This window comes from Ambystoma mexicanum, chromosome 4p (genome assembly GCF_040938575.1).
Source record: "Ambystoma mexicanum isolate Mex_15411 chromosome 4p, UKY_AmexF1_1, whole genome shotgun sequence".
In the NCBI taxonomy this organism is placed as follows: domain Eukaryota; kingdom Metazoa; phylum Chordata; class Amphibia; order Caudata; family Ambystomatidae; genus Ambystoma; species Ambystoma mexicanum.
In genome coordinates, this window is record NC_090927.1 from 1,087,472,485 (window position 1) to 1,087,489,078 (window position 16,594).

The 16,594-nt window shown below is 44.0% G+C and overlaps 1 protein-coding gene across 1 annotated transcript in view; it reads left to right on the forward strand.

Moving 5' to 3' along the window:
- TAB2 (TGF-beta activated kinase 1 (MAP3K7) binding protein 2) overlaps positions 1-16,594 on the forward strand; it is a 321,631-nt gene that overhangs the window by 200,108 nt on the left and 104,929 nt on the right. The window contains exons 4-5 of the mRNA XM_069606671.1: positions 7,553-7,713; positions 7,863-7,956. Of these exons, the coding sequence (XP_069462772.1) occupies positions 7,553-7,713; positions 7,863-7,956 (255 nt within the window). The remainder of the gene's footprint in view (positions 1-7,552; positions 7,714-7,862; positions 7,957-16,594) is intronic.

Consider the following 16,594-nt stretch of genomic DNA (forward strand, 5'->3'; position numbering starts at 1 on the left):
CTTTCCCATAGCAGCCTTGCAATTTGAGGAGTGTGTTCCCACAGGTGGAGTGGTTACTGTCCGCTGAACCGTGTGACCCCCCCCCCCCCGCTAGGACAAGGGGATGCTGTGGTGGTGACCCAGATGGTTCCAGTCCATAGCTAGGCCCCTCTGAATCCCAGTATGGGGATCTTGGGACATCACCTAAAAATTGAATTTATTAATCTGTTGTTGACTTTTGACCAGGTTCACAGTGTAAGGCTCTGGGTGACACTAGATGGGTTTGCCGATCTCGCTTTTACAAATGATGAACCTGAACAAGTCTGACATCAGTGGTAAGATGTCAAAGACTTGGTGCATCCCTGCAAAGAAGTCCTCAGTGGGGTCTTTCAGGTGTGTGTGTGTGTATGTGTATATATATATATATATATGTTTTTTTTAACTTGTCTTTATTAATTTTCATAAAACAATATCAACTTTAATCAATAAAGACATCGACAGCAGTGAAAAGGACAAACGTCGGACAAAGACCTTGATTCAATGGACCCCCTCGGCCCACACAGTAGGGAGAGTGGGGGGGTGGACATTTCTTAGGGATCTAAGAGAATGCTTTTTCTCCTGTACCCTCTGCATTTTCACCTCACTGCCATTCCTTTTAACAATGGAAAACACTCAATTTAAATTCTGCCCTAGTTGTAATGATATGATTTGGTATTTATAATGCGCTATACACAAGTGTATCAAGGTGCGGCAAGGGAGGGGGGGAACAAAGGGAGTACAGACAACAATCATACTAGGCCAGGTGTCAGTCAGATTGCGCAAGTGCATTGGATGTGGGGAGGGGACAATGCAGTACATGGGGAATAGAATAATAACAAAAGTAAAAATAATGGCCAGCGGGTGGCGAGTGCAAGGAAGTGCCGACGATGGGTGTCCAGTGCTGGTTGTAGGGATACAAACAGTCTGAGTGCGGGCGTGTGCGACTGGTGTGGGAGGGACCTGGGCCCGAACTCAGAGGGTGGCCAGGTAACCAGTGCAGTTGTTGTTTCAACCAGGAGGTCAGCTGGGGAGAGGAGGAGAAAAAGGAGAAGCAAAGGGAAAGGTTTTGAGGTGCTTCTGGAACCGGAGATGGTTCTCCTCAAGTTTCAGGGAGGCAGGGAGGCTGTTCCAGAGGGAGGCCCCAGCCGAACAAAAATTTCCATCACCAGCTCGTTGCTTGGAGAAGCGACTGACCCTGAGGGAGTTGGAGGCGGATGAGCGAAGAGCTCGAGAATGAAGATATTTAGGAAGAGAGAGTTGAAGATATTGAGGCCTTAGGCCCCAGAAGGCCTTGTGGACAATGCAAAGGGTTTTGAACTTAATCCTCGCAGCCACTGGGAGCCAGTGCAGAGATTTCAGTCCCGGGAGATGAGATCCCTGGGCTTGAAGCCAAGGACGAGTTGGTAGTGTGACTTCTTGGAGACGTCAGAGATGTGAGTAGAGAAGGAGAGTGTGGAGTCGAAGATGGACCCTGAGGTTTTTAGCCGTACAGGTGGGAGCAGGAGGAGGGCCAAGGGAGGTCGGCCAGAGTGTAACAGGAAAGGAGGCAGTGGGTGTGCCGATGAGGAGATTCTCAGTCTTACTGGCATTAAGGCAGAGGTCATTGGCAGCACACCACTCGGTGATGAGGGAAGGAGAAGAGGAGGCTGAAGGTAGCCTGAAAATGAGCGGAGTGTCATCCGCATAGCACTGAAAGTTGGGGCAGAGAGCGGCAATGCGGTGGGCAAGAAGTGCCATGTGGAGGTTGAAGAGCCAGGGAGAGACGTTAGACCCCTGGGGGACACCACAGGTAGAGAAAAAGGTATCAGAGAGGAAGGACCCCAGTTGGACCTGGGAGGGTCGGTCAGAGAGAAATAAAAAGTTCCCCTCGGTAGACAAGCACCAGGTGTGCATCTTTTATTTAACACGGGACCACAACGAGGGCCATTGTCGAACTTGTAAGCTCTTGAAGCTAAAAATACTTAAGGACCGGAAAATCAAGCACTGGGCCCATCACGCCATGCAGGCTGAGGCCGCCATGGACGTGGAGGGTGCCTCCAGCGACAGCAGCATCGCTGTCTTTTAAGAAAACAAAGGGGAACCGATTGATACCCAAGAGCAAGCCCCTGACCCCAATAGACAGGCCGGCGGCTCTGTTACGGGGACGACACCCTACGCCTGCAGCACTCACACTACAGCCCCCACTAAAGACATACCCAGGGGCCAAGACCTGACGGCTACGTTGTACGCACACTGCGAGGGGGAGGTCCACCAGTTCCCTGTCCTCTGGCCACTTGAGGTCCTGATCGACACACGACAGGCCCTCAAAGTCGAGAGACAATACAGACGCTGTGCCTAAACCATATGCTGAATGTCGGAAGACGTGACTTCGCCTCTCGCTACCGCCAAAGTTCGACAATCTACCCAAACGTAGAAACCAGCCAAAAACACAAAGTATAGCCCATTCGGTGCAATAACATGTCCCTGAAAGCTTACTTAAGGCCATAAATGCAAATAAACACTCCTCAAAGAGCCATCACTCTCACAAGGAGAAGTCTAGCACTCCTCACAGGGAAAAACATTCCGATTCCTAGGGGGGAGTTTTCCTTAACTGCAGCCTTGAAGAACAAGGGTCAGCTTACACCTCAGGGTCCTACTACGCCTCAGAACCCTGTGTCCATTCCAAGTTCCTCTCAATGGACATCTGAGGACATTGATAGGGTTATGAGAAGAGCGACATTCATGGCAGACTTCTTTGAGAAAAAAAACCCAAGCTGTCCAAAGTTTACAAACCACGCCACCAACTACTGCTGCCTCATCCTCTCAGCCCCCACTAAAGAGGTCACGTCCTGACACCCTTCTTATTTCTCCTCAACAAGACCCACTCCATATTGATCTATTTGATCCAAATACAGACAATGAGGACAATGATTGACTACAGGAGGCAGACCAATACTACGATGAGGATGAAGAGGATGTGTACAACTTACCCTCTCCCGTTAACCTAGACCCACCAGTGGACAATCAACCCCTATATAACGATATGCTCATGAAGGCAGCTGAGCACTTTCAAATTCAGACCCAAGAAACTCAGCTAGATAAAGATTTTGTGGAAGATATTTTCGGGGACAGGAAAGCAGTCGCCCAATTTATACCAATACATCGGTCCATTCAAAGAAGGACACAACCTTCTCTGAAGACCCCTAACAAGATGCGGGCAGTCAACCCACATATTGAAAGATTGTTCTGTCCTGCACCCATAGACACACTTTATATCAGTGGGCAGTTAAAACCAGATTCTCTTGTGGTCACCACAACTCAAAAAAGGGTAGGTACACCACTAGCCTCATCGGAAGTACCCCTGATAAGGAAAGTAAAAAACTGTACACCCTGGAGAGAAAGTTCATCACCTCAGCAGTCTTTCAAACAAGGATTGCAAATAACACCACTTTGTTGACAAGGTACAACTGCCACAAGTGGAATTAGGTAGCAACCCTTATGGCTTCAGCTCCAGAACCCCTCAAATCTCAACTGTCCCTATCAGTAGCAGATGGCAAGGCGTTATCCAGCTCCATCTTAAAAAACAACTTAGATGCCGCAGATAATGCAGGAAGGATCATTGCTGAAAGAACCATCGTTAAACACCATGCATGGCTTTGTCAGTCTGGTTTCAAACTTGATACACAGGCAACACTCCAACATGCCGGTAGAACCCAATGTCCTGTTTGGGAAGGCCGTGGTGGAGGCATTAAAATCTGCCAAAGAAGAGTATGACACTCTGAAATCTCTAGGCCAGCTAACTAATAAGCCACCAGGCCAAAGAGGCAAAAGTAATTATGGTTTCCGGAGAGGCCAACGTCATTCTTGTGGCCAGGGGGAGGTCCTCCACTTCCAACCACCCGCTTCAGGTCCCCTCCCATGCTTCTCCAGTAGGAGGGCGCATTACACACTTCACCCACGCATGGGAGGGAAGAACCATAAACCTTCTCTTCCAATTGGGCTTCTCAATAAACGAGAGAAAATCAAGCCTTGTGCCAAGCACAACCAAACATTTCCTAGGAGCGGTCATAAACACGGAAGAAGAGTTAGTCTTTCCATCAAAGGAAAGAGTTAAAAATATGCTGCTGCAAATAACCTCAGTATCAAGCCGGTCACCAGATAGGCGTATGCAAAGCAATGCGTTTGCTCGGCATGATGGCATCTTGCATTTACCTGGTCCCACACGCACGTTTGTGCATGCGCCCCATGCAGGAGTGGTTGGCGAAACAATGGTCTCAGGCACGCGGTCAGTGGGACGATCTAGTGGTCGTTTCGCCAACACTGGTTGAAAACCTTCGCTGGTGGACAAAGGAGAATCTGTTGTAGGGCAAATGCTTCCACGATCCAGCAGTGCACGCGATAGTAACAGATGTGTCACTCTCCGGTGAGAGGTGCGGGGGGGCTCAACACCTTCATCACACAGCACATGGTCTGTGGACTCACATCACGGCACAGAACCACATCAACCTGCTAGTCCTTCTGGCGGTATTCAAAGCGCTTCAAGCATTCGAAGCACAGCTGACAAATCAGTCGGTATAGATCCTCATCGACAGCACCACTGTAATGTTTTACATCAACAAGCAGGGGGGGGGCACACATTCTCCAAATCTGTCCAAGCTAGCACAGACAATATGGACATCGGCACTCGGATGGGGGAATGTTCCTTTCTTCCTAACACGTCACAGGGGAACTCGACACTCTAGCAGACTCACTGAGCATAGATCCCCTACCAGAAGAACACGAGTGGCAACTAGACTCAAATGTCGTAGACCACATCTTTTCACAGTGGGGTTACCCCACGCTAGAGTTTTTCGCTACAAAGGAAAACCAGCAATGCCCAGGCTTCGCATCCAGGTTTCCCCAACCACACTCCAAGGGGAACGCCCTATGATTGAGCTGGTCGGGGAAATTTGCTTACCCTTTTACCCCAACTCCTCTAATGAGCAGGTTGGTGAAGATTCAGAGAGCAGATGACGTTCATCCTAGTTGCTCCCATGTGGGCAAGAAAACCATGGTATCCACATCTGAGCAAACTGGCTATGTGCGAACCCATCATACTCCCATGCCAGACCAACTTACTGACCCAACACTGAGGGATAACAGTACATCCTCAACCTCACGAAATGAACTTGACAGCATGGCTCCTGAGATCATAGAGTTTGGACATCTAATTCTACCACAACGGTTTATGGATATCCTCAATAGGCACGTAAACCACAATTGGAGGAGATTTGTAATTTGGTGCCAGTCCAAACAAATAAACCCCATAGAATGTTAGCCATCTCACATTCTTAACTATATGCTCCACTTGTTAGACTCAGGATTAGTATTCAACTCTGTAAAGGTCCACCTGGCGGCTTTATCAAGTATCATGGTGGAAAGTTCAAGCCATTAAGGCATTCATGGAGGTAGTAAAAAGACTCCACCCTCCAATTTCAAACCCACCGCCAGACTGGGATATCAATGTAATACTCGCAAAGCTCATGGGACCTCCCTTTGAGCCTATGCATACGTAAGTCTTAAACACATGACGTACAAGACTGCCTTCTTAGTGTCTATTCCTTCCATTAGAAGAGTTAGTGAACTCTAAGCATTGTCAGTGCAGGACTCATTCTTTCATACACAAGGACAAATTGGTTTTGCGTACACACCCTAGGTTTTCACCTAAATTAATTTCCATTGAGCTACCAACCTTCTTCCAGAATGCAACAAGCTCAGCCAAGTAGAAACTCCATACACTAGATGTAAGGAGGGCGGTCCTGTACTATGTAAACAAGACCAGACCGTTTACAAAAACAGACCAACTGTTTGTCTCCGTAGCATCAGGCATAGAAGGAGACTGCATTTCCAAGAATGCCATCTCCAGGTGGATAGTCAGATGCATACAGCTCTGTTACTCATTATCAAGCAAAACTCTGCCTTTCACACCAAGAGCTCACTCCACAAGGGGTACAGGAGCTACTTTGGCCTTTATCGCAAATGTCCCGCTAGATACCGTTTACAAAGCAGCTACATGGAGCTCAGTACATACTTTCACTCAGCACTACTCCATTGACACTCATTCAAAGCAGATACAAAGGTGGGACAAGCGGTTCTAAAATATCTATTTGCCACTGTACCTTCTCACAACCCACCACCTTCTCCTAACACTGCTCGCTAATCTATGCACAGCATGTGATCCTAAACAGATTAACAAGCATCAGAAGACATGCATTACTCACCGTAAAAGCATTTCTGATGATTGTATCTGCTTAGATTCACTTGCGCCCACCCTTCATCCTCTCATGGAGTCGAAGGTACATGGACATCTTACACCTTCTCTCTTCTTTACTCACTCACGCTGGCTAGAGAGCTCCCTCAGGGCAGAAAAAACACAATCTGAGGGACCTCGACGCGTGAGGGATTTTTGGGTACTACATGTCGCGTAAGGGATAGTGTTAGTCACGCCCATGTCGACGTCCCCTTTCTATATTCGAAAGAAAGATGCAATACTCTGTGCGATTACCACTAGATTTAGAGCTATATGCACAGCATGTGAATCTAAGCATATGTAATCATCAGAAATGCTATTACGGTGAGTAATGCATGTCATATTGTTTCTGGAATGTACCTCCACAACTTTGTGTAGTTTTTACAACTAAAACCTATGACATTTGCGTAATGTGCCTTGGGGGAGTTTTATTGCCTGTGTGTAATGCTTTTGAGGGGTGGTGTTCCTGCCAAGTCAGAATGTTAGTCCCATCTTTTAGCCCACAATGTTGGGCTCATAAAATCGCATCTTTTATTTATTTTGCATTTTTAAAGCGCTCACACAGCCGTGGGGCATCGAGGCACTGTTATAGGAATATGTCTTAGTTGCGTATTTATAACGTGCTGAATACTCAGAGGTTTTAAGCGCGGACCTGGGGATTGAACCTGTTGCTTTGTGTCATCTTGTTTCCACGGCGAGCACGTTGCCGCTAAGCTATCCTCCTTAGTATCTTCTCTATCTGCTTTTGCCTTTTGATAAAATGTCATTCATTTTGTGTGCAATTTTTTATAATCTTGGTACTGTTGGCGTATAAGTATACTTTACTTGCATCAGTGTGTTATACTTTTAGATACAGATATAGATGTATCTGCTTAAAACCAGTACACCGGTTCAGAGTTTTTTTTGTGTTAGTATTTTAAAATGTGTTTCCTTCAAGATTTAGCTCATGAAACAAGATTGGATGCCTACTGTGTATTTGGATGTTGCATGTGAAGAACAGTTAAGTATGATGCTACAAGAAACCTAAAAATACAGGTATGTAACCGAAATAGTCAACAGGATAGTAGTAAGTCCAGTTTCCATGTTTAGTTTCACATTGCTGCAGCAGGACTTTTTTTCCTAACATTGGAAAGGATTAGTATAGGTAAAATGGTTATTGGCTCTGTTATGTTAATTGTTTTTATACTATGCACTGTTGCCATCTGATAAATAGTTAATTAAGATTGTAATGTTTCCTCTTATTCACTATTTCACTGTGTATTGCAGCTTTACTGGTACATCAGAAGGCAAGGATGGAGAGGTTGCAACGAGAACTTGAAATCCAAAAGAAAAAGCTAGATAAACTAAAATCTGAGGTTAATGAAATGGAGAACAATCTTACCCGAAGGCGCCTTAAAAGATCGAATTCTGCTTCCCAAATTCCTTCAGTAAGTTAGCGCTATTTTGTGTGTGCTCATTCCATTGTCGAAACTCACCTCATGCAAACTGTTTTGTAAAGTAACTTGAAATGATTTGAAGATGGATTTCTAAAGAAGTGTCACGTTGAAATAATCAAATACACAAATATATCTTTCAGCTTGAAGAAATGCAACATTTGAGAAGCTGTAACCGGCAGCTCCAGATTGACATTGATTGTCTCACCAAAGAGATTGATCTTTTTCAAGCCAGAGGTATGCACTTAAAATATCAAGAAGGATATATTTTCGTTTATTGTTCAGTTGAAATATTTATGCAAATGAGGCTTTATCTACTCCTCCCATCACTGCACACTAAATTGGTACTTGATAATGATTGAATATTTTTAAACACTGTGACAAACCTAAAACCTACTGTTTGGTCATGGGACTCCAGCTAGGAGTTGATTCCAATTTATTGTACCACTATCAATGCCCAATTAACTAACAGTTTTATTCAGTAAAATCATAAATACACATTTCATAAACATGAGATCACCTATCTGCGGGACACATTATCAAAAAGTCAGAGAGACCAATCTGAAGGAGAACAGAGGATAAAACGCTGATACGTCCACTGATTGAATTTGATTTTCAATATATCCATGTGTTCTGTTTGTGCAGTTTCTAGCATATCCCTGCATCTTATCTAACTGATCAAAAAGAATTACAGAAGAGGGATCCATAGTTACAGAAGAAGGCACTCAATCAGTTGTATCTCTGATGAATTGATGCAATTACCCTAAAAAGGCATATATATGTGATTTTCTTCAACATGGCTCCATAATAAACCTCAGTAAGTTGTTTAATTTAATTTTATCTAGGCTGTGGTGCGGAAGGGTGGGAAAATCTATACCCTTTATGTGCCCTGTTATTTCACTCCCTATGTCAGGGGTACAAGCAGGACTCTAATCAGATTTTGCTCCCTACTTGGAGTCAAATGATTTTTCAGGGAGTAAAAAAGTTATTAGCTTTGCCAATAGGGATACTTTCTGCTTTGTAAGCGATATTCAATCAATACTACAGCTAAGTCAATGCCTAGTCTGGGATGCTGAGGAAAACCCTTATTGATGTATTTTTATGTCCAGTTCAGTACTCTGGATGACAACCCTTGTATAACGCCCCCCTCTTAGAATCCCCCTGACCCCACTGAGCCAAGAAGTAGGTTTGTTTTGCAAATTAAAAGGTTTATTTGAAAACTTAAACTATATATATATATATCTATCACACTTCTATAAATAAATTGATAATGGATATTACACTTGTGAATGAGCAGTAATCGGCAAGAGGTAACTTATGAATAGGAACAGAAGAATAAGGTGGGAAAGAATGCTTTATATGGTTCAAGGAAACGCAATGATGAATGAAATGCAGTACAGAAAATAACTTGATATGGCTTCAACAAAAGACAATGTAATCACTTTTCCTTGACAATTCACCCCTCCCCCCTATGCAATGTAAGAAATGGAAGGAGAGCACACAGTCTTCAAGAATCCCAACAAAATGCAATACGAAATGCAGTTCCCCCCCCCAGCAAGCTTAGAGGAAAACAGGCAGAGGTTTGAAACACAGGCCCAAAATGCGTTGAATGTGATGACAATGAAGTGAGAAATGTGCTAAAAATGCTTTTAATTCCCTCTAGAGGTTCAGGGTGGGTGATATCTAGTTTATATTAGTTCAGGCTCACTTTAGCAATGCTCTATGTGTAACCAGCAGGTTTAAAACTAATTTTAGCAAAGGAAAGCAAGAAGCTGAGGATTTTTACACGTGGCTGAAATTGTGCAAAATGTCAAATCGCGGCAAATTTACTCGCGCGCGTCGAGCGTAATTACGGAGGCACTATAAGGAGTAGGAGGTTGGTTCTAGGTTCGTTGGACAGCCTAGAATCTTAGCTTTAAGATGAAAGTTAAATCTCGTTCCTAGCACAAACGGTTCCGGGGATACGGACGGTTTTGTGAAAGTAGTTTTTCGGATTTGAAATTTTAAAGCTCAGAATGACAGATGACAGTTCTCAGTTTTAAAGATGACAGTATGACACGATTCCAGGAGGCAGTTCTAATAGGCTAAAATAGTTTGGATTAGATTATTTTAAACTAAGAGATTGGTTTTGGCACAGTGAGTACTCACACTATATTCTTGAAATAAGCCGTCAAGGTCTGGTCATGTTGGACGGGACTTCCGGCGGGTGGTTCTGAAGTCCCGGCTATCTGGGTCAGCTCTGCTCTCTGGGTCTGTCAAGCACTGGTTCCACTCACAGCACTGCACAGTTCTGGTCTCTCTGGATCTCTGGTCTCTGGAGGTTGATGGATTTGAAGTCTGGAGTCTCCCGGCAAAGCGTCCCGCAAGAAAGTGGAAAGTGAATTTCCTACCTGGGTTTCAGTGGCCCTTTTTATGTGTTTTGAACATGGGTGTATGCCTGGGCCTGGCTAAGCCGGCCCCTCTCACTTATCATTGGCCAAGCTTTCCTCTCTCCCTTGATTGGGGGGAAGAAATGGAGTGTCAGAGTGATGCTGTAGGTTTTATGGTCAGAGGAACCTCTATTTCTGACCCAAATACATATTTATCTATGTACCATTTTTCTCATATTATAGGTCCAGTTAACATATTTTCTGTAGCACCAAACCATCCGATCCCTGTCTTTGTACGATGTCGTGTCCACTGATGACAGAATTCTCCCCTTTTCATCCAGATAACGACCTCTAAACCTTTCCAGATTTTACACAAATGTGCACCAGGGATATGGGTTACAGATGATAAAGTGTCAGATTTTTAACATGCAGACATTTGGAGTAACAACCTTTTTTTCCGCTACTACCCCCAGGAACATACCACAGGGTCCTAACACCTCTTAAAATGTGCACGGAAAAATCCCAAGAATAATATTATTTATATAATTTTGACCAGTCCGCACTATGAGTCATCTATCTTTTTAAAATTATGCCATGCTCAAAAAGGGGTGTGGCTTCCCACATCACAGGGTGGAATAACTGGTTTATCCACTTCCCCCAAGCTTGGCTGCTAGCAGAGGCACTGCCCCTCCCAGTTTCTCCCAAGAGGAAGCCACTTTACGCCCCCCCCAATATAACATTTGCCTGAGCCAAAGAAGGCCCATTGTTCAGTTCCCTGTAGTCCCCAGGTGCCACTCCCCTTTCAATCAACAGGGCCATGTGATCTCCTTTTGGTGGGGCCAGCAGGTTGCAGCCAGGTCTGGGAAGAGTTGAGCCAGTTCAACTCCTGTCGGGGGTAGTTGTCAGGCAGAATTCAGCTAAATGTCACTTTAGTTCCCAGTTTTCTACATTCAAATCCAACTTACATGCAGCTATTTTTTATATATACATTAAATAATTACTTCCTTCAAGTCATTTCAGAATATAGTTTTACATTGTATCCACCTCTTAGCAAGTCTTTCCTTGGCCGGGTTTCGTTTCATTTGTTCAGTTTTACACAAAAGTCTGGTAGTTTTAAAACGCCGGCTTTCTGATAGTGGTGAGCACCGGTACTGCATCCATTTTTGACATTAAGAAAATGAATTCCCCACAGTTCTGGGTTGCTTTTGGCAATCAGCATTGCCATTCCCAATGGTTTCAGGCTACTGTGTGTGTAGCCAAATGGTGGTTTTAGGCAGTGTCCTCCTGTGCTCACAACATAGGCAAAAATGGGTGGCAGCCTATTCTTCATGTTTTCCCTGTGCACTCTCTGGGGAGTTCTGGCCATCATGATGTTTTCCATGCCAGTACTGCACAGTTTTATGGTAGGGCTTGGATGCATGGGTAAAAACATCCCACAGCTTATTAAAAAGATGTTCTTTCCCCATAAAATTCCTCTTGAGATCGGGGTTTAATATTATTAGAGTTCCTTCCTTCCTATGCCACTGTTCTACTGTTCACTAATTAGAAAAAATATCAGTGGAGCTTTGTGGGTTGAAGCAATGATATGTTCATTGTTTCTCTTTTTTGTTAGGCACATTTTCCTTTTTTAGGGAGTAAAAATGCATGGTGCATATGTCTCTTACCTTTAAGGATGGTGTTCTCAATACCCACGGGAGAGGGTAATGTGGATAGTAAGCAGAGGCACATGAATTTTGGATCGTTTTCTAAGGAGCAGGTATTCAGATGCAATTATTATCCTTATACAAATTATTAGAAGCATGCTCTCCTGCTCCTTGAATTACTTCAGTAAAATGGCACCTGAACTCCTTTCAGCATGTTTTTGACACATTGCTTTTAATTGCCATTAATCCATCAGCAAATGTATTCTGAGTTTCTTGACAGCCACATCAGTTATGACGAGAGATATTTTTTGTAATACAAATGAGTGATTTTCCAGTGGCATAAAACATACACATTTTTCTCTGCACAGAAGTTTGTTTGCAAGGTACTGTGGCAGATATTGAAGGCGTGGACTGGTTGATCTTTCTGTATAATCACATATGACATATTTTATTTTGGCCTATGTGTTTGGAAAAAATCTTGCAAGATTTTTAAAGAATTGCAATGGCTGGGAAGAGGAAATTCCTTTCGATACTCTGTTCTGCGACGGTAGCTAATATAGTGGCTTTCCTCATAAGTCAGTTGCGCACATGGAAAATAATGTGCGCACAACAGCCAACCGGTTCTGCACATAGAGAAAAATAATTAGAGGGAACATTAGTGGGGAGCTACGTTGTCATCTTGAGGTCTACGATCTGTCGACACCCCAAGACAGGATGTCTCATATCAACTACCTGGAACTCTTGCTGGTTTTCCTGGCATTGAAAGCTTCAGACAATTCTGTGGCTATGTTCTACGTCAACAAACGGGGAGACACCAGGGCGCCTCCTCTCGTGGATCTAGCTGTCCAGATTTGGAATTGAGCAGTCCAACACAATGTCTGGCTACAGGCCGTGCACATTCCGGGATGGAAACAATGTTGCACAGGATTCTCTGAGCCGCCAGTCTGTGGCACATCACGAGTGGGAAATCAACAGCGAGGTTCTTGTCAAACGTTTCCAGCAATGGAGCACTCCAACGGTGGACCTCTTTGCGATTACAACAAGAAACTGCCACTCCATGCCTCCAAGGACGGTCTTGGAGCATCTTCTTTGGGGGATGCGCTAGAGATTCTGTGGGACCACATGAAGGCTTATCCCCCCTCCCCCCTCTGCCGTTGATCATTGTTCACTCTGGAAACTCAGCAGTGCCTCCAACTGCACTCTCTGGTTCATAGCTCCCTGGTTCTTGGAGTTTCAGCACCTATCAATATGCGACCCAATCAGGTTACTGTAGATCCCCAGTCTCCTGCACCAGAGCAATCCCCAGGTGTGGCACCCCTCCCCACAATCCTTCAACTTGGCTGCCTGGTGCCTGAGTTCAAGGCCTTTGCGCAGTTTAACCTTTCGGAGGATAATATGCGCATAATCCAGGCAGCACATTAGCCTTCCAGAAGAGCTCAGTACAAAAGTAAATGGCTTAGTTTTTGTCATTGGTGTCTGGCTAAACAGCTTGATCCTCAGCATGCTTCTATTGACTGTGTCCTGTCATTCATATCGGACCTTGCTGCCTCTCGGATCCACGTCTTGCCATGCAGAACTGATCTGTCATCCATTGCAGCTTATCTTTCAACAGATTATTGCTCTTTTTCTCTAGCAAAGCCAGTAATCAAGAGGCATTTCGCAGGTCTCCTTTACCTCTTTCCGCCAGTCAGGCCTCCTCACCCAAAATGGTCTGTCTCTGTGTGTGTCTCTCTCTCTCTCTCTCTCTCTCAGCTTCTGTTGACTTTCAGAAATATGTCCTTTGGGGGTCCATAGCCAAGACTGCTATGTGGGCTTCTCCCTCAGCTTTTTGTAGACACTATTGTCTTAACCTGAGCTCCCGGGCTGATGCCAAGTTTGGCCAGGCAGTTCTTAAAAACCTGTTCCAGTTCCATCCTCCCGTTTCTTTGGTTAGTGCTTGGGAATCTCCCAAAAGTATGGAGGAAAGGGGTCGGGATGTAGGAGTATAACGTAGTGACTACCTTACTCGTAGCCCATAGTCCCCTTTCCTTCAAAAATGTGTCCTCTATTTGCTTATAGTACTTCGATTTTTGCGATCGAAAAGGACTGAGGTTGAGGAAGGTGGAGTTACAGCCACATGCATAGCCCCCGCGTAAAAATGAGTTGTTTTTTGATGCTTCATAGTGCTTTGGTCACGTAGCGAAGGATGGAATGTCCCAAAAGTATGGTTGAAATGAACTATGGACTAAGAGTAAGGTAGTCACTACAGTGAGTAACCTTGTTATTATACCTTGCTTTTTGTTTTCTAATCCTCCATGTTGAACCTCATGTTTTTATTTTTATGTTGTCGATGGGGACTCTTATTGCGCCGCCTTTACCAAGACCCTGCCTGAGTACAAGGAGGCGACACAATCATGATAATTTTATTTCCAAATAGTTGAAAGTCTGGCCTCCAATAGCTTTTCCCGTTTACTCTTTTTTTTGTTTTGTCTTTGGCCCCACTCACATTACTGCAGACTTATTTGCTTTTAAATTTCTACTCCTCAACGGTAAAACTAGACACCAGTCTTTGAAGCACTATAGGAGTTTGAGCTAGCCAAAACAGCATTGCTTGTGTACAGTAACATTAGCAGGCGTTTGCCAAAAACCACTCGGGTATCGGATGAATTATAAAATGGCCCTCCAAACCAACATAATGAACGAAATGAGGGGCCAGCACACACCCTTTCCACTCCCCTAGAAATAGTTTGAACTGCATGACTTTTGTCTGAACTGGCCAAATCTCACAACTCTTTAGATAAAAATTACACTGGATTTGGTCTCAAGGCATTACATTCACTGGTCCCTGAGCACCATCCAAAGACTAACCTTGTTATGCAAGTCAAATCTGGTGCTCGGGTCCATGAATGTCAAAACAACTTGTTCTTTAGTGCTCCAGTTCCTCCTAGACCTAAAGACATACTGGTTGTGGTTTTATTTTTCTTTCCCCACAGTCCTCTGGTTGTGGCTGATATATCATCTATCGTAAAGGCAAGACCGGGTTCCAACCAAAAGCTATACCAAACACTATGGGTAACATTGGCTTTTCCCCTCCACTTAAGGGAGGGGAAAGCTGGTGGATACGTACAATTCAAATAGATAACCCAACGCTACAGTGACATTCTGACAAAATATATACTCTTTATTATAGGGTTACACAACACTTTAGCTGGATACACTAGAACAGTATGTGTACCTGGTGGTAAACTCCAGGTATTATAATACTCAAGAGTGGGGAAAAATGGGATCTGTGTGTAGCCTTGGGGGTCAGTCAGGTTTATTTTTGGTGAGAACACGCCATAAAATCACATTCGATCAGTATTACCATATCGAATCCGTAGCTAATATCAGTCACACAATAAAGAAATCAATTAAAGAATATTTGTCCTATCAAAACTGTATAGACCGCATTTCAAAATCATAACAAAGTATTCTATCTGGTCCCCATTGACAAATATCAATTTCATACTGTTACAATTTCTATTTTTTGTCTGTGCATATATCACACCATTAAAAGTGCCAACTTTTAACTAGATTTTCGGTTTTGAAGAGTTGTGAAATTCCACAGAGCCATGCTTTACATTGTTTGAAAACAGAAGATACTTAGTCATAATCGTGACCCACAAAAGTCATTTTGTGGGCCCGCCTAGAAACACTTGGGTACAGGCACGTTATAAGGGCCATATCATATCATTTAATTTATTGAATTTAATTATCATTTTTGCCAAAGGGCTGAACAAAATAAATCTGTAAAAAAAGGGATAATGACAAATTCTAATATCAATTAAGATGCCAACAAATGTGTTTTAAGAGAAGAGCGAAAAGAGTACTGCAATGACGAATGAACAGAGGGAGGAAGCGCAATGCACAATTTGGGAGCCAAAAAAACAACGCAAAATCGAGAGGAAGCAAATGTGGGGGGGTGGAGGGGGTCGGGAGTAACCAGAAGACTAAGGGATTGTGAGCGTAGAGAACAGGTAGGAGTATAGATCGAGACTATAGATTGGGTGTAGACAGACCGTGAGTACATTTTTTAAAAAATACACAAGACGTGAAATAAGACTGGATTCGGAAGGAAGCCAAGCAACGGCCTGTAAAGCCGTAGAGATAGATGTCCTAATATTCCTCACTACCTCTAGCGTTCAGTAAAACAGATTACCTACATGTGAACCATATACATACCTGTTGTACTTGGGGGTAGTGAAGGGATCAAACAATTTAAAGAATCACCAGAGGGCCACCGAAAGATAGAATAGCTAATATAAAACCTAAATGTTCTCAAGTCACATTTTGTTTTAGTTTAAAAGTATGTAAATGTTTTCCTGTTGTAATGGGACAATGTCCATTGGCAATCTGTGATTATGGGCTACCTCTAGGTAAGTACTTGTTGTACCCACAGATTAGGCAAAACAAGCAACCAACCCTAGGACACCAGAAGAGCCCCTATTCCCCCCCCCCCCACATCCCCTGAAGAGTCCCAGCTTCAGGTTTGTGACTCAGCCAGCCAGAGAAAGATGGATGACGAGCAGGATTTCGGGCCTACGGAAGTCAATGGTGATTTGTGGTGGAAGGTGGCTTTAACTACTCCCAGACCTAGGGGGTCTCGGACAATGATTACTAATATATCTGGACCCGGGGACAAGCGCTTCAAGCACAAGTCATTGCACATTTGGCTTGGAAACGGCGAGAAAACCCAATATTTATGGGGGTTATTTTACAGAGCTGGGACAAGAATCTACTCTTTGCGAATTTGAACCCCAGACCAGTGATGGCCGATATGGATTGAAGGAAGACTAATCGGTATCAGAACGCACAATGGAAGACATAGGGACCAGACCAAGAAGC